Source organism: Notechis scutatus, chromosome 4 (assembly GCF_049901735.1).
Source record: "Notechis scutatus isolate UNSWTSFEM ecotype Mainland chromosome 4, rNotScu1.2, whole genome shotgun sequence".
Classification (NCBI taxonomy): domain Eukaryota; kingdom Metazoa; phylum Chordata; class Lepidosauria; order Squamata; family Elapidae; genus Notechis; species Notechis scutatus.
This window is the reverse complement of record NC_142012.1, coordinates 142563877-142588093: the sequence shown is the minus strand read 5'-3', so window position 1 is coordinate 142588093 and position 24217 is coordinate 142563877. Positions and strand designations below refer to the sequence as shown.

At 36.7% G+C, this 24217-nt stretch overlaps 1 protein-coding gene across 1 annotated transcript; it reads left to right on the top strand.

Moving 5' to 3' along the window:
• The first annotated feature begins 476 nt into the window (after positions 1-476).
• On the top strand, positions 477-23991 carry MINDY4B (MINDY family member 4B). The gene is made up of 12 exons (XM_026668133.2): positions 477-590; positions 834-861; positions 6464-6637; positions 8158-8277; positions 9738-9832; positions 14010-14175; positions 15381-15446; positions 16992-17062; positions 19517-19589; positions 19901-20074; positions 21458-21638; positions 23180-23991. Exons 1-12 carry the CDS (start codon positions 478-480, stop codon positions 23320-23322), a joined length of 1404 nt encoding a protein of 467 aa, XP_026523918.2. The 5' UTR covers position 477; the 3' UTR covers positions 23323-23991.
• The last annotated feature ends 226 nt before the right edge of the window (positions 23992-24217 follow it).

The following is a 24217-nucleotide window of genomic DNA, read 5'->3' as shown; positions in this document are numbered from 1 at the left end:
GAAATACAATTGTTACTGCTGGCTGTTCATGTTAGGGCACAATTTTGGTTTCATTTTATTCTGCCAAGCATTCTGCTACCAGCAAACTGAATAAAGCATTAACCCTCATATATGTTGCTGCCTGCCCAGTGGTATGAAAGTAATCTGTCAATCTTCTTCACTGGATCCAATTTCCCTGAAATGAGTGTGTAATTGCAGCCTGTTTCTATATAAATCTGTGTCTTGCATTAAACATTTATGCCATATATACAATGGGCAGAAAACACAGGACTATGTACAACTCTAATGAAAGTTTAATTGCAATGCAACAGTATTAAGTTTACAGTAAGTGTAATGAGGATACAGAAAAGGGGGCAAGGTTGTTGGGTACAAACCGAAGTTCAAACCTTTTCTGATAGGTAATCATATAAAAGTATTTTTATGTCTCGGGAAGCTTATTGCTAATGGTGAAAATACATAATTTTGTGCAGCAAACAGATGGACAAGGAAGCATCTAGTGATGTGCGCAGCTCAGTCCAAATGGAGCTGGAAGAGATATCCAGCAAAATAGCAGATCTAGACAAGTGGAGAAAGATTTTCAATGTTCATGGGTAAGGCTTTTTTCTCTAATGAGTACTAAAAATTAAACTACTTTTAAGGTCAAGGATTTATAGAAATAAGACCCACATAATTTATGAAGACTTTTATTGTAAATGTGTTTAGGACTGGAATGTTCCCTATATACTGTACTAAGAGGTAAAGTGGTTTGATACAGAATGGTAATCTTTATGATTATGTATGCATAAGCTATTTGTTGGCTAGATGGTTATTTTCAACTGTGTTTTTCTCCATAGGTTGGAAATCAGTCACAGAACCTTTCAGGTAAGTGTCCTCCAAACTTTTCCAGTATGATGATCAGGTTGATCTTTTGATCTTACATAAAATTGAGTGTATCAGTAGATTAATCTTGCTATCAACAACTACTCATAAAAATAGCTTGTGAACCTAAGGGAGATGATGAGAGTTTTCAATAAATCAAAGAAACTATTTACACTCAAAAATGTTTTCACACAGAGCTGTTTCTCAATTTCTGTAACTTTAAAGGCATTTTATAAACCTTTGCATATTTAGATATCTTATGGATTATTACTAGTGCATTTTAAGAAAAAAAATCTAATCCAGTTTTTCTGTATCAATTTCTAAAGCATTCTTAAAGTAAACTAGACATTTGGTTTTCTAAAAATATAGATATGTTTACATAACTACACAATTCTGTCTTTCCCTTCCACTGAATCAACATGTTTATGGTTCTAGTTTACAAATAAGACAGCGTCTTATTCTATAATATTTGTGGTCTAAGATAAAAAGTAAGCAATGCCCAGTCTATAATCAACAATACAGCAAAAAAAATCCATATGGACATTTTGCATTAAAAATTAAGGGAATCTCATTTTGCGAGGTTTTGATTAAAATTGTATGCATAATTGCTGATAAGAAGATCAGAAGCCACATACACAAACATATAATATACATATTCATGTTTTCTAATTTTTTTATTATTTTCTCTATCCCTTTTTTCTTTGTCTCTTCTTTTCCTCTCTTTTCTTTTTCACATTTATTTTCACATTTGCAATTTATTTCCTCTTTCCTGTTTCACATTTACTTTCCTGTATTTTTCTTTGAATGTAATTCTTATTATGTGATAAAATCTTTTAATAAAATTATTTTTAAAAAACAATACAGCAGAAAAGTAACTGTCATCATTAAAATCAACTTGAAAGTGAAGAAGTGAGTTTAATTATGAATGGAGATACTAAGTTGTATTTCAGAAAGTATGACTTGGTCATTTAGGTTATGCATATGCGTGAAAGTGGGAAATCATAGCTGGTGTGGTTTATATTTCAGTCCTATTGATCGCAAAAAAAGGAAGAATTGGGTGTCTTTTGGGAGAGAAAGTGTAGCACTCTGAATAAATGTGATAAGGAAGAAATTATTCTGTTACGCAATAGAAGTGGATGGGAGAGAAAAAAATCAGAACTTGATTGATAAATATCTGCTTTGTTGTCTGATGTTTTGAAATATTGGTTTAAGTGTAGATCTATTTATGTAAACAAATGAGAAGATTGATGACAAGTTTTGAATATGGGTCAGAATTTTGGTACTGGCAAGAAAGCATCTTGGGGAAATGATATGAAAGAAAGGGAAAGACTCTAAAATAAAAACAAAATGATTGAAGAGAAAGTATGAGGCTTGTATGAGTAGAAAACAGATGAACTGGGTATAAAGAAGGAGGATATGAAAGCTGCTTGAAAAAATGTGAAAAGAATTCTATTATAGAGTTTACAGAAGTGTGTGCAGTCAGGAAGACAAATAGGCATAACTGAAATTTAGCAGAAGGATGCTCATGATTGACACATGCCTTTGGAAGGAACACACTCAACAAAAAAGGTGTTTGTGCTCTACGGGGGGTGGGGAGAGATGGATAGAGAGATAGAGAGAAGGAGGGAGGGAGGGAGGGAGGGAGGGAGGGATGGATGGATAGATAGATAGATAGATAGATAGATAGATAGATAGATAGATAGATAGATAGATAGATAGATATAGACAGATAGATGATAGATGGTAAACAGACAGACAGAAACAGACAGACAGACAGATAGATTTTGGTGAGATTAAAAGAAGAGGGAGAAAAAAGTAATGCCATTATTAAAGACCCCTCTGGACAAGCAAAAAAATGTAGATGAAGTGCATCCAATGCACTTCTTTCAAAGTGGCATACAATAGTGATAATGAGATACATAATCCAAAATGCTGAAGACAAATAAGCCCTTCCTTCTACAGGAAATGGAAGGAGGGGCTTATAACCAAAGATATACTAGGTAGTGTCCATAATATGTAGGAATTTTGTCGAAAAGGCAAATTCCAGAATGAGCTGAGGCCTGTGAAAGATATAGAAAACAACAGAGTAATTTCTGACTAAGTTAGAAACAAATGGACAGCCAGAGACTATAGTTCTATTGTGAGGAGAAAGTATGAATTAGTAATAGGTGATGATAAGAAAATAGAATTTCTTAATTTCTATTTTGTGCCTGTCTTCTGTCTGAAGAAAAATAGAGCACTAGCTTTATTTTCATTCTGCATTGGATGAAGGAGAAAACTGCAACTTAGGATACACAAGGAGAGGGCAAGAGACAACATAGCTGACTTAAATGAAAGAAATAATGAAGATGATCTTGGAATTGTTTTAACTCTTATAGTGTTTGAGAACTTCCAGACAGCTTATACAAACCGCAGATGAACAAAAATAGGAAAAAAGAAGATCTGAGAAAATAGAAATCTATCCGCATATTTGGATGTGGCTGGACAGGCAGGAGCTAGTAAAGGTTTAGCTTCAAATTAATCTTGCTGGATTTACTTTCAGTAGCATTACTACTTTAGTAGATCAGAAAACCATATGTGTATTATACCTGGACTTCAGCCAAACCTTCAGCTGAGTTTCTCATGATATGCTCCTTAATACACTGGTAAAGCATGGCTAGATGATACTGCTGTTGATGGACTGGTAATTGTCTAAGATATTGTACCCAAGCATTCTTGTTAATAGTTCCATTTCAGCTAGGAGGGAGATATCTAATAGAGTGTCATAGACTGTGTAATGGATTCTAAACTATTCAGTATCTTCATCAATTACTGAAATGAGGGAGTTTGTGCAGATAGTACAAAACTGCTGCAGCTGGATAACACTTTAACAGGAAGAGGTTTTTTTTTAAAAAAATCTAGATATTTGAATTGTGGGCTGAAATGAATAGCACGGAATTCAAAGAAAACTGTAAAATTCTTCATCTCGGAAGGAAAAATGAAAGGCAGAAATATGTTAATAATAAATGTTCCAAAATTTATGTATTTATTAAATGTATTGACCATCCATCTTATTACCTACATGGTGATTCTATAGAATGCAGGAGACCCACATTGGCAATAGTGCATGTGAAAAGTATCTGGTGTCCTTATCAACCACAAGTTAAACCTTAGTTTGCAGTGTAATGCAGCTGCCAAAAGACAAGTGCTAATTTGGGGTGCATTAACAAAAACATTGGTCCTGATCATAGTAACTATTCACTCTAATTTCAGCAAGTCAGACCCTATTTCAAATTAATGTCAATTTCTGGGCATGATAGTTCAAAAAGGATAATGACGAATTAGATAGCAACAACAAAAGCACTTAGACTTATATACCGCTTCACACTGCTTTACAATCCTCTCTAAGTGATTTACAGAGTCAGCATATTGCCCCCAACAACCTGGGATTTTACCAACCTCAGAAGGATAGAAGGCTGAGCAGAAGTAGCCTGCAGTACTACATTCTAACCACTAAGCCACCATGACTCATGAATAGTGCTATTACTTTGTGTGTTTGTAAAGACAGGATCCATCCAGTGGTGGGATTCCAATTTTTTTACTGCCGGTTCTTTGGGCATGACTTGGTGGGTGTGGCAGGGGAAGGATACTGTAAAATCTCCAGTCAGAGGTGGTATTTGCCGGTTCTCCAAATCACTCAAAATTTCCACTACCGGTTCTCCAGAACTGGTCAGAACCTGCTGAATACCACCTCTGGATCCATCCCTTTTGTTGGAAGAATGCCATTATTGTTTCTTTGTATAAAAAGGGGGGAGATAATAAGAAGCAATAGAAAAACTATACATGGATTAATTTATTAAATATTCTTGGGCAGAAATTTTGCAGAATTCTGACTTAATAAGTATAAGTAGTGACCAATAACAAAAGTTGGGTGAGCAGTGCAGATTTACACCTAAAAGGAGGTCATAGACCAGTTTTAGTTCTTCAGCAGTTCAGTGAGAAATGTATGAATATTGTATATTTGTTGATTTAGAAAAACATGAAAAACTGAATAGCTTGAATTATGGAAATTTTTGCATGAATTAAACATTGGTTGATGAATGCAATAGGGTAATGTTTTTGAGAGTAAAACAGAATGCCTAGCAAATGGTTTTGAGCAGAATATAATTTATTATGTTACCTTGATTGTTTAATGTATTTATAGATAAATGTATTGGGACTCTCTAAATGAATTATAATTCCTTAACCTATAATAACATTAAACAAACAAGTCTAATATGTTATAATGTTACAGTTGTGTTCCTGGGGACATGAATGCATGTGTACTTTGAATACAGATGATGCCATTTTGCTGGTAAAAAATTCAAATGATTTGCAAACATTAAATGAATTGTATGATGCAATGAGGAATATGGATCTAAAACATAATATATCAAAAGCCATGATAGTTGTTGTTTCTGGGCTTTGTATAATGTAGCTTTCTCTGAAAAGAAATAATACGATGGATATGTATGAGTATACTATATGTATAAATACACATTTCTGCACATATTAATCACTTAGAGATATCTTCAGATTTGATAGATGGACTCCTTATATGAGATCAGGGTAAGTGCATGTTTTTTTTAAAAAAAATCCACTAACAATATTTTGAGTCATCCAATGTTTATGCAAGTGAACAAATATTAACAAAATGGATCTATAAACCATGCATATGGCTGTTTTAGAATAAACAGCAAAATTGAGGTCTACTTAATTCAATAATGCACCTATTACTCTTTATCCATATAAATATATAAATATACTGCATATGACTCATAATCAGCCTTCACCGAAAATCAAATTTTAAAAAAACTATTTAAAATAACTATTAATTTATATGGAGACAGGAGAATCTTTAAAAAAAATGTATAAAGAACTTATCTCTATTTCCAGGATTACTTTGACATTTATTTCTAAATAAGATCATTGTTCTTGAGTAATTCAGAATATTGTACTAAGTCAGTTCTCCTTTTTAAACGCCACCAGTCACTTGATAACTTGTGACATCTTTCATTCTATCCATTAGCTATGGATAGCAGACTAAAACTAAGCCAGCTCAAACGATGGGTAGGTTCTAAGTTGAGTTATATAGAAATATTGCAGGATGAAGTAAGCAGGAATCAAATAAGACAAGTAAGACAAATATTTATCTTTTCTTTCTTAATACAGAAAGTAAAACTGACATGTATGCTTGGGAATTCCAGAAGTTGGTTATTTTTAATTAGTTAAGTTTGCTGTAGACTATAATACATGAATCAGAATATAAATGAAACAATGTATGTAGCTCAGGAGTAATTGTGAATGCTCATTCTGAGCCTCCTAACTCCAAATATTTCAATGGAATTTGTTTCTAAGGAAATTTGCTTAAGCTAACAAAGTGCCCACATTATTATTGTACCGATTGTACTTTCTGCAAAGTTAACAATATTGTTTGCCTTTAAATTACTGTCATTTTTCTTAAAGATGTGCATCTGAAAGAATTGAATTTTCAACCAATGATTGAAATTAATACCAAAACCTTGTTATTACCTTACAGTTAAAATGCTCTCGTGTTTCTGTTTGTCCCTTTCTTCATCTTTTTCAGAAATACCAAGACTGTAAATCTGATAATGATAAAGAAGATGCTTCTGGAACATGTCAAAATATAAACCCTTCAGAACAGGGGAGATTTCCATTTAATACACTATATTCAATTCCCAAAGCTGTAATCATTTCATCAGATCTAGGAGGGCATCCTGTCTCCCTAGAAATGGCTCTGGTAAGCAGATCTTATCAATTAAGCATGAGCTGAAACTTAATCTTGCCAGAATTAAGGAAACATAGAATTCTTATCCAGCCACGCTGTTAGAAGGAAGACTGCAGTATACTGCTGTTAGTAGGATTAAAATAGATGTTTATAGGGAATGATCACTTAAAATACACAAACCTGATACCTCACTAGGCATACAGCATCATAGACATTAGAACCAGATATCACAACAAAAGATGATGTGTCACATCTGAAATTACAGGAGTTATTTTGGTGAAGAAGGGCTTTCTCTTTTTGGCACCCTCTACTACTAACCAGCATATAAACCAAGATTAATGAAATACAACTCTTTTGTTTGCCTAACAAGGGATGCTCAAACAATCAAACCATATTATGATTTAATATGATAGCCTGGTTTGCATAAAATGCTAAGACATAGTCAACTTCTATATTATAATCTAATTTAACCTAGACTAGCAAATCAAATGAACCTAACTACAGTATTGTGATCTCCATGATTTCACATTCCCTAGTTCCAGTGCTATTACCTGTTTGTTCCTGTTGACTACCACAATCTCTGTTTGAAATTGTACATCCAGCACTTCTTAAACGGGCATAACTACCTCTGTTTATTTTGTTGCTGTAGTGTTGGAGACAGGCTGACAAAATTATATTTAATTATCTGCCTTGGAAGGGATCAGTTTAAAGGTGTTTCTGTCAGCTTTGGAAGCCATATTAGCCTCAGAAGCTTCCATGCTGCTACATTCCAGTGTATGGGAATTTGGGAGGGAGGAATTTCATAGAGTGTAGGTAATTAGTCAAAACAACATTCTTATTCTCAGTCAAGGACATGTCGTCCTGCACCTGGGAGAGGAATGGTTCAAGGAAGGTCTCCATTTGGGACAGATGGTCATATGATGGACTGATGGGTGCAGTGGAATGGGAATTTGAAAGTTCAATTACCAAGGGAAAACCCGGAACTCTCAGATTTGGGTTTTCCCAGATGTGCCAATATGACAACTCTAATAAAATGTAACTTTGAGCAAATGCTCGTCTCGGAGTTTATTAGAGTTTGTTAGTTGGAATGCTCTACAGCCAGGACTAACTTGGAGGGTTATTGCCATCCTTATTTGGCTGTCTGGGACTTAAGATGTTTAACCAACCCCCAATTTTCATTGCCAAAGATTGCATAACAAAAGGTTGTAAGGATGGGACATGCCATGCAATTCCTGTGTTTTGGCATGGTTGCTTAGAAGGACTAATATAAAATAGAGGAAATATTCTTTACTCTATGACATTTTAAAAATGGTTTTATTAATTGCTTTGTGAGCTAGTGATTTTACTTCGCTTTTTTCTTCTATCTCTATATAGTTTGGCTCCAGGGATTTTTTTAAAACTTGGCTCTCTTTTTATTATGTCCTATAATGATTGTATATATGAGATTTTTAATATAACTACATCACCAAAAGATCTTTGACTGTTGGCCGACTTAACAGTGTACTAAATGAATCTATTTTTCCCATTCAAAGGAATTGCGAAGGATGTTATTTGGAAACACATTTCAAGTCTTCAACTATGAATGGAAAATATCATATTTCAGGTTTCACCACCCTTTTACTGATTTGGCCTATGCCTTAGAGATTGATAAGGTAATGTCTGCCCAACTTTTTTTTTAATTCATAAGTATTTTATCAGGACCTCCCTTATTTACTGGAAGGTCCAACCAAAGCCACTATCCGTCTACAGATACCGTCTATCTGTCTTTTCTTTTTTGGAATAATAAAAATAAAAATGGATTGCAAGCAATCGTGGTAAAGGAAGATTTATATTTTTAGACCAGCATCCTGTAATAGATACTTGTACAAAGTCTAGTACATATGGAGAATGTCAAGTAGTAACAAACTTTCTTGACTGATTATGTGATTTTTAAGTATTTTGCATTTTCTAGAGAGATAATTGGTAAATCTATGCTATATAGGTTCAAAAGTTTCCAGCTGACTCTAGCAACTTAGTGCACTGTCTGTTGGCAATTTTCATTTTTCACTCAAAACATATTCACAATAATGTAAGTCAGTTTGTTGTGTTGTTTAAGATGCTGGCCTAGAAACCAAGAGACTGAATTCTAGTCCTATGCTAGGCATGAAAGCTGGCTGGGTGACCTTGGACCAGTTACTTTCTCTCAGCCTATTGAGCTTGTTATTTTAGGGAAAATAAGAGGATAAAAGACTATTTGCACTTTGAGATATTTATCAAATATAATAAAGGATAAAAAACTAAATAATACTAATAATACTAATACTAATAGTACTAACACTAACACTAACAATGATGATAACAACAACAACAACAACAACAATAATAATAATAATAATAATAATAATAATAATAATAATAATAATAATAATAATAATGTTCAGAGTATTGCAGCTTAAATTCAGCGCCAGAAAAGTAAACACAGATGACTGAGGCTTTGTTTAACTTCTTTATAAATACAAAGTAAATTTTACAATACCAGTTGTAGATTTCTCCAATAGGGAGCAAACTCAAATAGAAGCAGACATGTTACACGTTCACAGCAGAGCTCTAATTTTCAGCAAGCAAGTTAGTTTCTCTTTCACTTTAGATCTGAGCACAGAACAGAAATAAACCATGCCCAGATTCTCTCTTTAAATTTCAGCCCTCAATTCAGCTCTCATTGGCTAACCTTGTTACTAAGCTCTATTCCAGTTCATGAATATACTCTGACATGAGCAATAATTAAATGTGTACGTCACTCAATTTATACAGTCATGTAAATCTGGAAAACACTAAATATACTCCATTTGTGATATTGTACTTCCTGGGTCTGGCCAGATCTATGCTTTCCAAGACTTCAGCTTGATATCTTCTTCCTGCCTAAGCAGACAGCAGGGAGTTAATAGATTTTTGTTTAATTTCATTACATGGAAAAATGTTTGCCCACTATTGTTCTAAATAAAGCACGGGGGTGTATGTATGTTGCTCAAAGCTCAGTCTCCTGTAAGCATTGGATAAGGTCCCCAATACATTGAATTTGTATCATAGTGTAAGCAAAACACAGAGCAATTCACTCTTGATCTTGTTTTTTTAGGGTGGAGCCCCAGCAATCCAGATGGCAGTTCAGGTTCACATCATGAAACACTTTTTGTTTGTACAAAACAAAGAAGCAAATATCTCCCTTCAAAGGTAAGGAAATGTATACATCTGGGATGGGGGGAAATTTTATTAATTAATTTCTAGATGGAGCAGGAAGAACATAGTACAGGTAGTCCTCAACGTACAATCACAATTAAGCCTAAAATTTAAAATTAAGCGACAGCTGTTAGGTGAGTTTCGCCCCATTTTACAACTTTTCTTGTCACATTTGTTAAGCGAATTGTTAAATTAATAACACCATTGTGAAGTGAATCTGGCTTCTCCACTGATTTTGCTTGTTGCAAAAACTGATCATGTGACCCCAGGACAGTGCGACCATCATAAACATGAGTCAGTTACCAAGAATGTTAATTTTAATCATATGACCATGGAGTTTCTGCAGTGGTCATAAGTGTGAAAAAAGGTGGTAAGTCACTTTTTTTCAGTGCGATTGTAGTTTTGAATGGTCACTAAACAAAGTATTGTAAGTTGAGGACTGCCTGTAGTAGCATTTGCCAATCATGACTTAGAGAAGACTGAAAGCTTCAGTTGGCCTTGTTGAGGTTAGGAGGTTCCCCGTTAGGAGAATGAGCGCATACAGGGAGACGTATTTGAGAGAAGTTTTTGAATAATACACACACAGTACACAGATACACTGTACAGTAAATGTAGGTTTTTACTTCCAGAAAGGTTTAAGCAAAGTCCAAAATAAGCAATCCAAAGTCATTCACAAGTAAATCAGTCAGTTTTCAATCCAGGGATAATCCAGTAACAAAGTCCAGTGTCAAAAAACAGTTCAGTATCAGACTTACATTAAATCCAGGAATATCAGTCAATTAGGAAAAATGGAGCAACTGCAATACTTTCCAACGGAAGGAAACAGAGATTCACTCTCTTCTGAGATTAAGACTAAAACTAAAACAACCCAGGTTTCTGGCTCCATCTTATGGCCATTTGAGAAACCACACCTAATTACAGTTTTGCATTTTCTTAAAGATACAGTTTTAAAATGTTTATCCTGGTTTATATATTTCTAACCCAAATAGCTGTTAGGTGACTTATATTCCTAACAGGCCTTTGAGGGGTCTGCCATGGATCTCAGTCCCCATAGTCACAGGTAATATCTAAATCTGGTTTTATTTCATTTACTCTTGAATTAAATTAAAATTAAAATGTAATTATATTTCTCTCCAGTCATTCATTTATTTCAAAGAATGTGGAGGTCTTGATGACCACACCCAAGGCTTAATGGGATCCCTTGTGGCTCTAAAACTTCAGGATTTGTAGCTATTTTCATGTGAAGGGCACTGAGCTTCTGATCTCCCACTCTTCTCCCACAAGTCCAGAGAGGCAATGTAACCTCCTTCAACGTTCCTTTAATTAACCATATTAGTGGTGGGATTCAAATTTTTTTACTAACAATTCTGTGGGTGTGGCTTGGTGGGCATGGCAGGGGAAGGATACTGTAAAATCTCCATTCCCACCCCACTCCTGGTGGAAGGTTACTGCAAAATCCCATTCCCTCGCCACCCCACTAACCTGCTTTCCAGCTCTTTTCTCTTGTGCAGGGCAACAAAAGAAGACCCAGCCAATCAGCTGGGACTCAGGAGGCAGAGAATAGATGGGGGTGGGGCCAGTCAGAGGTAGTATTTGCCAGTTCTCCAAACTAGTCAAAATTTCCGCTACTGTTCTCCAGAACTGGTCATAACCTTGTGAATACCACCTCTGAATTATATGTAACTTCGTTTTTCAGATAGCACTCAGTCCTAAATTTGAGGAGTGGATTTGCAACAGAACTCCCAAGTAGAATCATTCCAGCATCTATTCAATTCATATACATCTTAATTTGCTGCCATATCTCTGTCCAGTGGAGAGGCATTAAAGGGCAATTTCCACTGTGAGTTATGAATAGACAGGAGCTTTATAATTTGCATTAGGAAAACAATACAGAGAGTATAACACAGAAAAATAATTTAAGTAGTAATAAGGACTTAGTGGGATGAATCTTTATGCACCCAGCAGGGAAGCTTAATCATAGCTAGCACTCCCTGCCCATTACACTGAGCCATCTAAGTTACAACTCATTTCAACAACATCATACATAGTTGAAATGATTCTTCCCACCTTCTTCCACAAATGCCCACAGCAACAGCCATCCCCCTGCAAAAATCTCAAGGAAACAGTCCCCCTCACTCCATTCTGTATCACTCCAAGCTCCAATCTGCTTCTCATCCTCCCAGTATCAAACCTCAAGTTTCCTCCAGCCTATTCTCTTAGCAGTTTCTTCACAAATGAAATCTGCCAGCCATTCTCTCTGTCTCTGTGCATTATCTGGCCTGCTAAGTCACCTCCAAGCTGCCTCCTCTCTGTTTCCAGAAAGAGGAATCCCAGCTGTCAAAATGCTGTATATTTTCATTTATTATCTATCTATCTATCTATCTACCTATCTCTATCTATCTATCTATCTATCTATCTATCTATCTATCTATCTATCTATCTATCTATCTATCTATCTATCTATCTATCTATCTATCTATCTATCTATCTATCTATCTATCTATATATCACATTTATATGCTGTCCACCTTGCCTAGATGTGACTCTAGGTGGCTTACAATCAGTAAAAACAACAGAATATAACACTGAAACATTAAAACAAATATTAAGACTAAAACTGACTTAAAATGGGCAAAGATGGGAAGGGAGCAAGATACACATTTGGAGGAAATGGGGTCTTATCTTAGTCCACTAACCATTTCCAGAATATCATGTGCCCATTGGGGCCCCAAGCCAGTTGATAGAGTCAGATTTTCAATCCCATTTGGAAGGCCAGAAGGGCGGATGCAAATCTCACTTTGGGAGGGCATGATGTTCCAGAAGGTAGAAGCCACAGTAGAAACGTTTCTGCTCCTGGATCCTGACAGCCAGAATTCCTTGACCATTGAGATCTGCTGGCGCAAGGTCCTCAGATAATCTGAATGCATATGAATCTGCACAGGGGCTGCTGGGCAACATTCTGCAAATGCAGGAAGGGTGGAGAAATCATCGTGTTCTGTTGCTCTTATCATCATCAGCTCTCACTCACGTTGGTTGGGTTCACCCCTGATTTCCTCCTTTTAGTTCTTGCTTATTCTCGAGTAGTATTTTTCTCCCCACTGATGTTGATCCTTGGTCACTTCAGGCTTCCTCTGTCTAGGTTAACTTCTTCTTTTTGCTAACCATCCCTCTAGGCTAGTGTTTCTCAATCTTGACAATATTACATATTGGACTTCAACTTCTGAAGTTTCCCAGCCAGCATGTTGATAGGAGAATTGTGGGAACTGAAGTTCACATACCTTAAGTTGCTATGGTTGAGAAAACTGCTCTAGGCTAAACTTCTGCTTATCAACTTTTCCTTTCTTTGTCTATTTGTGTCTCTGCTTATATTCATAGCTTGTTGTCTCCTTTTTTTGTCTCTGAGGTCCATTTCTGGCCTCTTTATACTCTTGGGGGAAAAATCCCTTTCTTCAAGACGTGTTTCATTTCTGATTTTCTTACCAACTCCAAGCTCTCTAAGAATAGCCACTTTTTCATTTTGCTTAATTTCTTTTCACCTTAGCATCTCCAAAGACCTTATTTCCCCTACTTTTGACTTCCTCTGCTAAATATGTGAAAGTAGATGCCCAGCATTCAACTCCTCACTTCTCAATATTATTGCAATCAACAGGGTTGCACATCATTTACTGGGCTTACTTGCATTTAACATTAATCCTGGTAAGTTTCATCACCCAGTTTAAGAAACCAAGGTTTGAATCTACCTTGTTGAGCATAGACCAGGGTGTCAAACTCCCATTGTCATGGCAGCGTCACGTGACATATCGGGACTTTTTTCCCCTTCGCTAAACTGGGCGTGGGTGTGGGCGTGGCCAGTGTATGATGAATCCGGCCCACAGGCCAGAAATTTGACAATCCTGGCATAAACTATAGTTTCTTACTCCATGATATATGACATATCAGCAGTTAATAAAAGGAACCATTTTGGAAACCTTTTCTCAGCCACTTTGGAAAAGCCATGGTGAGGGACCAAGCCTTGCATATTTTATTCTAACATCATGCTAAATCATGGTTTTGTTTTGGTTTTTTTTTTACATGTCCAATGCCTTTTGAAAATAAAAATCAAAGAAATGGTTCAGAACCTACTGATTTACTTTCATGGTTCCCTATGACCTCTTTCTGTTTGGCTTTCCAGTATATCTGAAATAAGCCTCAAAGAACAAGAAAAAACTCTTGCAACAGCACTAGCTGATATTCTGTGGACCGCAGGAGAAAGTCAGAGAGCAACTATCTGCCTTATCACAGATGATACTTATTTTACTGCAAATATAGACTATGAAGTGGATCACTTTACTGAACAAGTAAGATAAGTTATTTTAAAGATCTGTAAGAGAGAAATGTTTTAGTTGAGTTTAGACCCAACATAAGAAAAACTCAAAAGTACACAAGCTAAAATAAATACTTAGAATGAATGCCATCCATTTAAAGCCAGAATTTTAAGAATTTGAGTAAAAGTACAGGTGGCCCTTGACTTATTACCATTTGTTTAGCAATCATACAAACTTACAATGGCACTGAAAAAGGTGATGCACCATTGGCCATTTCACTTATGACTGTTGCAGCATGCCCACAATCGCATGATCAAAATTTGGGCACTTGGCAACTAGCGTGTATTTACAATGGTTGCAACATCCCATTTGCAATCTTTGCAGCCAATTTCCAACAAGCAAAGTCAATAGAGAAACCTGGATTCACTTAATAACCACATGATTCACTTAACAACTGCAGTAATTTGCTTAACACTATGGCAAAAATGTCCTCACTTAATAACCACTTTACTCAGTAATAGAAATTCTGGTCCCAAATGAGCTATATATATGTAGTCCAAACATATATACATACACATATATATGTGTATGTATGTATGTATATGTATATATACACACCTATATACATACATACTACATGTTAAGAACTATCTAAAATATTGACAGGTTATTTGGGGAAGACTTAGAGTGCAGTACTGCAGGCTACTTCTGCTGACTGCCAGCTGCCTGAAGTTCAACAGTTCGACTCTCACCAGACTCAAGGTTGACTCAGCCTTCCATCCTTCTGGGAAGGGTAAAATAAGGACCCAGATTGTTGGGGGCAATATGCTGACTCTGTAAACCACTTAGAGATCACTATAAGTGGTATATAAGCACTATAAGTGGTATATAAGTCTAAGTGCTATTGCTATTACTATATGATAAAATAGGAAACCATATGTGGGATGCAAATATTCAAACAACCCATTAGATGCCAGGAAAGAGTTAACTTTTATGTATTACTTTGCTGCTCTTTAGGGGACATGCACATTTTTCTAACCCAGTAAAATCTGGCAGATTTTACTAAGGTGAACTCTAGGATATGCGACATACATAAGTCAAATCAGAATAAAGAATGCTTGTCTGTGATAATGCTGAATGAGGTAATTACTATATCTCACAATGTTTTTCAATATTTTGTTCTTACTGGAATCCAACCAATTTATGGGTATACTGTAGTTCTTAATATTTTTTTGCAGGTTCAACTGTTTGACTTTTTTGAGAAAGAAACAATGCAGCAGTTTATCTTGGATCACATACACTGCGTAAGTAGAAGGTGTACAATTCATTTACAATATTGAATCTGTTCCAATCAATATTTTTCTCTTAAACAATTACTATCTGTTTACTAGAGTTTATTCTTAAATCATCATACACAGGATTGCTGTCTGGTTCATATCCAGAAGTGTTAATTAATTCAATTTTATTCTTATTCAGCTGCTAAACTTTTCATACATTTTGAATAATCATATTTTCTTTTGTATGAAGAAGTTTTCTTCATCTTGTCATCCAAAATCTGGCTGTTTATCCAGCTCTTGGGTTAGAGTGTATAGTGGCTCCTGTCTACTTGATCAGGGGTTGCCAACCTTTTGGACCTCAGGGACCACCAAACTCATAATTTTAAGTCCCGCAGATCGCTAATATAAATTTTGACTGATGGTGACATTGGTGGGAGAGAGAGAGAGAGAGAGAGAGAGAGAGAGAGAGAGAGAGAGAGATCTAACCTCGAGGGAGAGGGATGAGGGTCCCTCAGAGGCAGCCACATTCCTAAACTGCTCCGTTTCGGAGAGAGAGAGAGAGAGAGAGAGAGAGAGAGAGAGAGAGAGATGGTATTCTGTGATCCCAAATAAAGAACAATCAATCGGTAGGAAAACGAAGTGGGGGATTTTCCTGCAGTCTCTGTCTGCAGAGATCCTGGAAAATTTAAAAAAAAAAAAAAAAGTCTGCAGGAAAATTCCCCACCCCGTTTTCCTACTGATCAATTGTTCTTTATTTGGGATCGCAGGATACCATTTCCAGCTCCATTTTGGGGTGGGGGGGAGACTTTTGGCTTCATGCAAGGAAAGCAGCAGAAGCAGCAGAAGTCTTTCTCTCCCCCAAATTCGGCCAAAAATGAGTCTTTGCTGGTGCAGCCTCTTGGAGCAGGATGCCTTGCAGGGTCCCAAAGACTCATTTCTGGTGGAGTTTGGGGGAGAGAAAGACTTGCTGCTTTTCTTTCATGCAGCCAAAAGCAGAAAAAGAAAGAAGCAAAAAGAAGCAGCCTGATGGCTATACGAGGCGCATGGGGCGAGTGGGGCAAGTTCCCCCCTCCACCCTTTTCCCCCTCCCCTCACTACCTCATGTTGTTCGCAATGCAAGTGATGCAAACCTTGTGTTCCCGTGGACCATGTGGGTGGTGCAGCCTTGTGTTTCCGCGCAGCCTGGATTAATTGCTTTGCTTAAATGCTCTGGGGGTGACATTTCTCTGCGGACCACCAAAATTTTCTCACAGACCACTGGTTGGCGACCACTGTACTTGATTGTTCTTCTAGCATTTGGGTTCTTTTAACTGCATTTTAAAATTATTGTTTTCTGTGTACAACCCAGAGCCATTGTAGAATTGGTCAGCCATGTAAATTTTTAAATAAATAAATCTGTGCTGGTGAAGAATTTTAGAAGTTGTAATCCCAATATATCTGGAAAATACCAGGTTAGGAAAGGCTGATTTTGGATAATATTTTAATTAAAAACAAGAAACAACACCTAATTACAATTGTCAGAAAAGTTGGGCAATGTTAAAATCATTGTTTTCTTTAATCTATTTTAATCAGCTGAAGTCTGAGGGAAGTCATGGAGTGATCTTATTTCTATATAGTTTACTTTTCTCCAGGACATTTGAAAGGTAAAATGCTTTCTTCCCCCTTTTTTAAATACTTAGATTTAAATTAAGCAATTATTTACCAATCAAGGTGTATACCTTAAGATTCTGCAAATGTTACTTATATTCATTAGTAAAGAAAGTTTTAGAAAATAAGTTGGTCCATATATTATCAAATGTAAGAAGAAATTACATGAAATGATGCAAAATTAATTGGCCATTTTGCAAAGTTATCGTGTTTTGGTCAAAAAGATTGCTAGGACGCCATGGGCTAAGTTGAGTTGCTCAGAAGACATTAGCAATATTATTTTATTTAGGCATATTGAAGCAAGCCCTACCCACTTCCCCAAATGTCTTTCGTGAAATAGCTGGTCTCTTTCCTACCCTCTGTAGCCTCTCAAAATGGTTCTTGCCATCCTACCCTACTTTTGTGTTTTGTTAGGCAGGTAAGCACATTTCTTTTTTTAAAAAAAAATGCATTCATTGGGCTAACATGCTTATTTTCTAAGGTTGCCTGTCTGGCTTAGAGACATATTCTGGTAAACAAAAATTAAACTGGAGGTTGCCACTTTCAGCATTCCAGCATTTCTTTTTTTATTATTAAAAATGCCATAATTAAACTAAAGGGTAGCAGTGAGATATCTGCAGGCACATTAGTGCTCAGGCATATCTGCCTGTTGTGGTTAGCCAGCAGCAGGTGCAGATGGCTGAGGAGAGCGATGACTTTGAGGCCAGGACCATCAGGGGGTGGACTGCTGCCTTCAGAGATTGTGGGGGCTGGCAGCAGTGACGAGGAGGTTCCTGAGGAGCCTGTGCCAAGTGCACGTGCACGAAGGATTGCTTGGAGGAAAGAACAATTACAGCAGCACAGGCGACTCGGGAGTAAGGCTGCAAGGTAATGGCCCCTCCCCCAAGAGGATAAAAGCCAGGTTTGGAAAAGTGTTCTTTGCAGACAGCAAAGAAGCTCTTAAACTCAACTGGTGGACATCTTAGTTCATGTTTGGAGAATTTTGTAAATTAGTTCTTATCTCTAGGTTTTTGGCAGCCTTGACAAACAACTTGGCAAGGCTCTTTCTTGTCGGAGCTAATTAGTGGAAAGCAGCCTTCAGAACAGAATTCGTTATTAAACCTTAAAAGGTGGGGGCTGCTGCCTTTGTCTGTGTTTGCTCTTTGGGAACCTGGTTGGGTCAGAACACTGCCTAGGTTTGTACAATGATTCAACTTCATAGAAGGGAATATTTGAACTAATAAAGGAGAATATTTGTAGCTCCATTTTGACATGAGGAGTCCTTGGTTATTTCTGAGCTTGCTTGTTTTTGTGCAGGTGTTTCGTTACCCAAACTAGGTAAGATCATCAGTGCTAGTCCCTGGTAGGGATACAATTGGACAGAGGGATATGCCAGATTTGTGTTATTTAGGAGCATCCCTAGAAGCATAATCACTAGCACTGATGATATTACCTGGTTTTGATAATGAAACTTCTGCAAGAAAACAAGCAAGCCCAGGGAGCACCAAGGACCCCAGAATACTTGTAGCTCAGTACTGAACTATGGAGTCCTTGCTGCTTTCTGAGCTTGCAAACGTTTTCTTGCAAACGTTTCATTACCCAGTCACGTACCCAATACCAATTGGCTAATGAAATGTCTGCAAGGAAACAACCAGGCTCAGACAGCATCAAGGACTCCACTTCAGTTCCACAGAGAATCTTTTCAATATATGTGGTTAGCCCCAACATAGCCCTTGTTTGCAAACAGTCCCATTTTTTTCCCTTGGGAAAAAGAACCTTTGGTGTATGGAATCGCTGAATTTTTTTTCCGCTGGTTGCAATGTCACAATAAAAACAACAGAATTATAACTACATACTGGGCAAATTGCAAAGCCAAAACCAAAGTAGGAAAGAAAAAGAGGATCAAGAGAGGCAGGTGATTTTACAAGAAAGGCTCCTCAAAAACAACCTTTCAATTAAATGATCCTTAATTTTCCAGTGTCATGTTTGTTATATCTTTGCTTATTATTTCCATACCCTGCCTCTCTCTTCAAAGGGAGGTTTATTTGATTCTCTTCCTTCCTATTTTATCCATTCCATAACTCTGCTATATAAATTAAACTGGACTGTTATATAAAGAAAAAGGCTGGGCATGATCTTAATAATATAAAATGAAATGAAATGTGCTGTGTGATAACAAATAATCTATTCGCACACAATAACTTTCAAGACTGGATCTGGTCTCCCAGATAGGTCTGATGCTTTAGTTAATATCATACTGATTAATATCATACTGATATCATACTGATTAATATCATACTGCAATGATGTTATCCTTGTGATGTACATTGTTTATTCTCCATCCTATAAGCTTTGCCATTGGATTGCTGAAACAGGATTTTGTGTAGATGGCAAACTATAAATGAAGTGAAGTGAATTAAGAGTTAAGTGAAACCAATTCTGTAGCATCTTCTTTGTGTTTGGCTGAACAGGCTTCAGAAAGATCTCGACTTCACCACAACTCACTTGTTACAATGTAGACAGGGAGACATTAGCTGCAGACAAGTAAGTCTCCAATTGTGAAATGTATAGTCTTTGACTACTTTTCATAAATACATAAACATGAAAAAATAATATTCCACTATACTTTAATGTTTCCAGTTACTGGGCAGGGTTGGATTTCAGGGTTTATAGTCAAGACAAAAGACTTCCTGATGTTTTCCCAGCAGCTGCAGCTGGCAGTTCAGAGGCAAGGTGGTTTGTCTAGCAGACCCCAGGCAAATGAGCAGCAATTTACTGGGCTTTTGTCTTTATAGTCAGATATCCTGATTCTTTATACTACTTGGAAGCATAATGTTGGTCCTTTCTCCCTTTAGGCAATTTTGAATCTCATTTTAACTGGCAGGGCAAGTCCACATGTATTCAATGGATGCCAAAAGCTTGACACTGAAGGCAGTGTGGAAAAAGTACTGCATGGAATTCTCTCCCGCAGTGATGTTGGCTACTTACGATGGAGCAAGGAAGAAGCAGGACAGTACAGATCTCTACAGGTATGGGGGGGGAAGCATTCAGGTGATAAGTATTTGATGGTGTTTTGCTCCCTTGATCAGCCAGTCCAGTCCCCATAAGAAGGTCTCAAAATAGCTTTGAGACATCATGAGCCAACAAGGGTGAGAACAATAAGAAACAACAGCCAGCATATAGAAGAATATAAACAAACGTCTTTCTTGGTGAAATAAAAGATTGCTCTTGTTTAGCATTTGTTCTAACAGGGGCCAAGCAGGGGTTAACAAGAAGCTCATAAGTAGATGTAAGTCCTATATAACCCTTTCTCCCAATAACTGATAGTAATACTGGACATTATATGTGCAAGCAAGATTTTCAGCTTCTGAGTGGAGACATTTGCATGCAGCCTACACCAGGCCTCCCATGGTCTTTCCACCCCACTGAGGCACCCTGCATGCCTTATTCTACTGCCTCTCCACTCATGGGGTGAAAATCCTGAATAGCTTTCAGCTCCCTCTCATCTCTGGAGGCTGGCTGAAAGAGCTCCCTGACATAAAAAAAACAAGCTAGCACAGGGCTGAAATCCTTCAACAGAAGGTTGTTTTGCTCTGAGGGCTGGCTGAAAGTGCTCCTTGCCAAAATCCAAGTAGACTCAGAGCTGAAATCCTTCAGCAAGGAGCTTTCTAAGTCAGACCTCAGAGACAAAAAGGATTCCTTTCGGCAGGCAGCTGGTTTCCCCATTGTCTTGCTGGGGATGCTGGCAGAGAAAACTACAAATGGCAATCACAAGATCATGAGGCACTTGCCAACCAGATGTAAGTGTGAACAGTAAGTGTGATGTAAGTGTAAACTGTGATCATGTGACCATGAGTTGAAGGCACACCCTCTCTTTATCTGGAGAGGTTCCAAGTAACCAGTCTTCTCACCCATTCATTGGTCTTCGCTGCAGTCATTGGCTCCACTTTAGCAGATCTGTCTTAAGTTTGTCATAATTCTCCAGAAGTCATATTTCATGTGTTTGTATAAATCTCTGTTTAATATTTGCTACAACTCATGGAAGATAATGTTATAATTCATGTGTTTTTCTTTTTCATCATTCAGCTTCACTGGATAATTCAGGCCATTTCTTGGACTGCCGTAACTTTCACAGTCCACTTGACAGCATTTTAGAAGAAGTAAAGATCTTAGGGAATGATAGCTTACTATCCCAGACATGGCTAATTAGACAACCCTCAGAAGGATCCAGAATTGTTCCCAGGGTGATTGAAATAAAGAACTATCACCACTTTTCACAGACAACGAATCTCATTTTACTTTTATGCCAGTTTAACCTTTTTAGAGTGAAGTGTTTGCATTTTAAATTTAGAAAAAAGCATGCAAATGCATTTTATTTCACTTGATGCATAACTACAATTTTTATACTACAGGTTGGAAGCATGTTGAAGACACCAAAATTGCCAATTTGGCTGTGCAACATAAATGAAACATACAGCATTCTCTTCAGCTTAAACAGGTTGTTATTGTCTGATTGGAAAATGGAACACCTCTTTGATTTATATTTTTATAAAGGCAAGCCCTCCCAAAAGAAAACTCTTCATCTAACAATAGGTAGGAGTTTACATTTGTTACAAAAGTATTAAAGGAAGATGCTTATTTCTTTTTCTTTTTCCCACAAGTAATGTTTAAATCTATTTTCCTGTCTTTTCTGATCATTGTAAATCAAATTTTAAAAGCGATATTGATTTAAAGCCCCTTCTAATTGTTAACTGTGAAGTGATGAACCCCAGATTAAAAAGTATTCCTAAAAATTCTTAGAAAATCACCCAAACTATAAACAAATTTTAAAAAAATCTAGCACCTCCCTCCCTCTTAAAAGATCCTGAGAATGAACTTGAAAAAAATACAGTTTCTGGGGAAAATTCCAAAAGCATTGCCAGTAAAGGTAAGGAAAATACTCCAATTGTTTCAAGCCATATAATCCATTAAAAGACCAGAACTAATTCTTCACCTAAAGATCATATATATCATAAAACTGCTCTCTATTGTATACAAGAAGTGACGTGCTGAAGTGCTGTAATAAAAAAGTGAAGGTGTGAGAATCATAGTATGGAATACTATGTTAGAATGAGAAGCTACTCGGCAAGAAGGACCTTTTTAAATGAAATGGGACAATTCACTGTAACCAAATTGCCATGGCCAATTCACCATGGAACAATTTGCCATGGCCAATTCACCATGGAACAATTTGCCATGACCAATTCACCACAGGACAATTCAACAGTTGGGTTTAATTGTTTAAAATAATTACAAACAAGTACTTTATTTTTTGTCATTCACATTTCATTTAGTCCCTCTTTTTTTAAATGATTCTATTCTACAATTTCTTCAATATTAGTGTAACTCTTGTTCCACAGCTAATTGTCCCATGATAAGTTAGCCTTGACAAGTTGGTAGCGGCGAGTTGACCATGGTGAGTTGACCATGGCAAGTTGACCATGGGGAATAGTCCTAAGATCCCTTTTTAAATATTTGGAAGGTCTCCATTCAGTGGATAAATAGATGGATAAATAGGTGAATGTGTGAAGAAATTCAAACAATCTAATTATGTAGAATGATAAATGCAATTGCATTTTCATATTTCAAAATATTCTGTGATTCATAGAGTTGGAAGAGATCATTTAGGCTATTGAGTCCAACTCTCTGATCAGTGCAATAATCCAAATTAAAGCATCCTTTCCCTATTTAGCCTTTTTTTGAATATATCCCATGAAGAGAACCCAGTATATCTTTGGATAATTGGTTTCACTGCTGGGAATGTTATTTTTCTAACATTTAACTGATATCTACCTTCCTATGTCTTCTATTTCGTGTACTCTGGAAGTATACAGAACTGTGTTAACTATAGGCAATGGTCCTAATCTGAAATGTAGCTCTGTGAACATAGGGCTCAATCATTTTCTTTTGTATCGTTTCTTTCACAAAAGTTACATTTTGTGAGCTTTATTCAGAGAAACATTTCAAAAAGTGCCTGAGACTTATATGCATTTCTAATTTCAATATATGGCTATATGCTGAATTAATGCTAAATTGAACTCAGGGTCTGTTTTGCATGAAACAGAGTGCATACATGTTTGCTGTTCTCTTCTCAGACACACATTCTCATCACTGGGAAGAAAACCATTGTGTGGATGACAGGGATCCCAACAAAAGAGTGCCATCTCTGGAAATGGCCATTCAAACTAAATGGGAAGGAGCCACCATCAGCTGGAATGGGACAACTCCTTTCTTCTGATCCAAGTGACTGGAGGAGATAATCTTCTTTAAAGGTGCTGTCCACATGAAGGAAGACAGCATATTGCTAATTTAAAAAGTGGCTACTGCTAATTATGGGGGGGGGGGATTAGCATCTTGCGTAATTCACTCAATTGCTGATCAAGATACAATGGATTGTAGCAAGATGAGTATTTGTCTGTACAATTAAAACCTAACATTAAAAGCTTTGAAAATAAACATAAATCAATAACCATAAAATGTTCAGTACATTGAACATATAATTTATTCTTATGAATCAGAAAGAACAAGAGTATGCAAAACTCAGAAGCAATGAATCTACAAACTCCTTTGATGTACAGCCTGCATGTCCCTGCTATTCGCTTTTCCTCTTCCTTTCTCACTCATATCAAACAACAAAATGTGTGATGGCAGAGAGAACAAGGGTATTTAACTGAGAATATTCTCACCGTCTTCTGAAATAATCCAGAAGATGGCGCTCAGAACTACAAATGAACCTTTCAAGTCAATGACATTCATTGCAGTATCAGTGTTTAATCTCCTCAATCCACAGAAAGGAAGAAGCACCAGTGTTGTTTGTGAAACTTTCACCAACAATGGAAAAGTAAATATGAGCTCCCAGTTGTGTGAGTTCTCTAAAAACGCTCTGTACCAACCAACATATTACAAATGTATGAAACCTGGAAAATTCTTTTTTTTTTTATGAAAAACTTTATTAATTTTACCATTAAAAACAACACATCTACAAATTATATACAGAAGAGAAAGCAAACAGGCCTTGGCAGAGGCCGAGAGGGAAAGAGAGAAGGGCAAATGAGGGAGGAGAGGGAAGGGTAAGGGGAAGGGGGGGATATAATGGGAAAAACAGTTAAAATAAAACCATATTTTTGTGACTG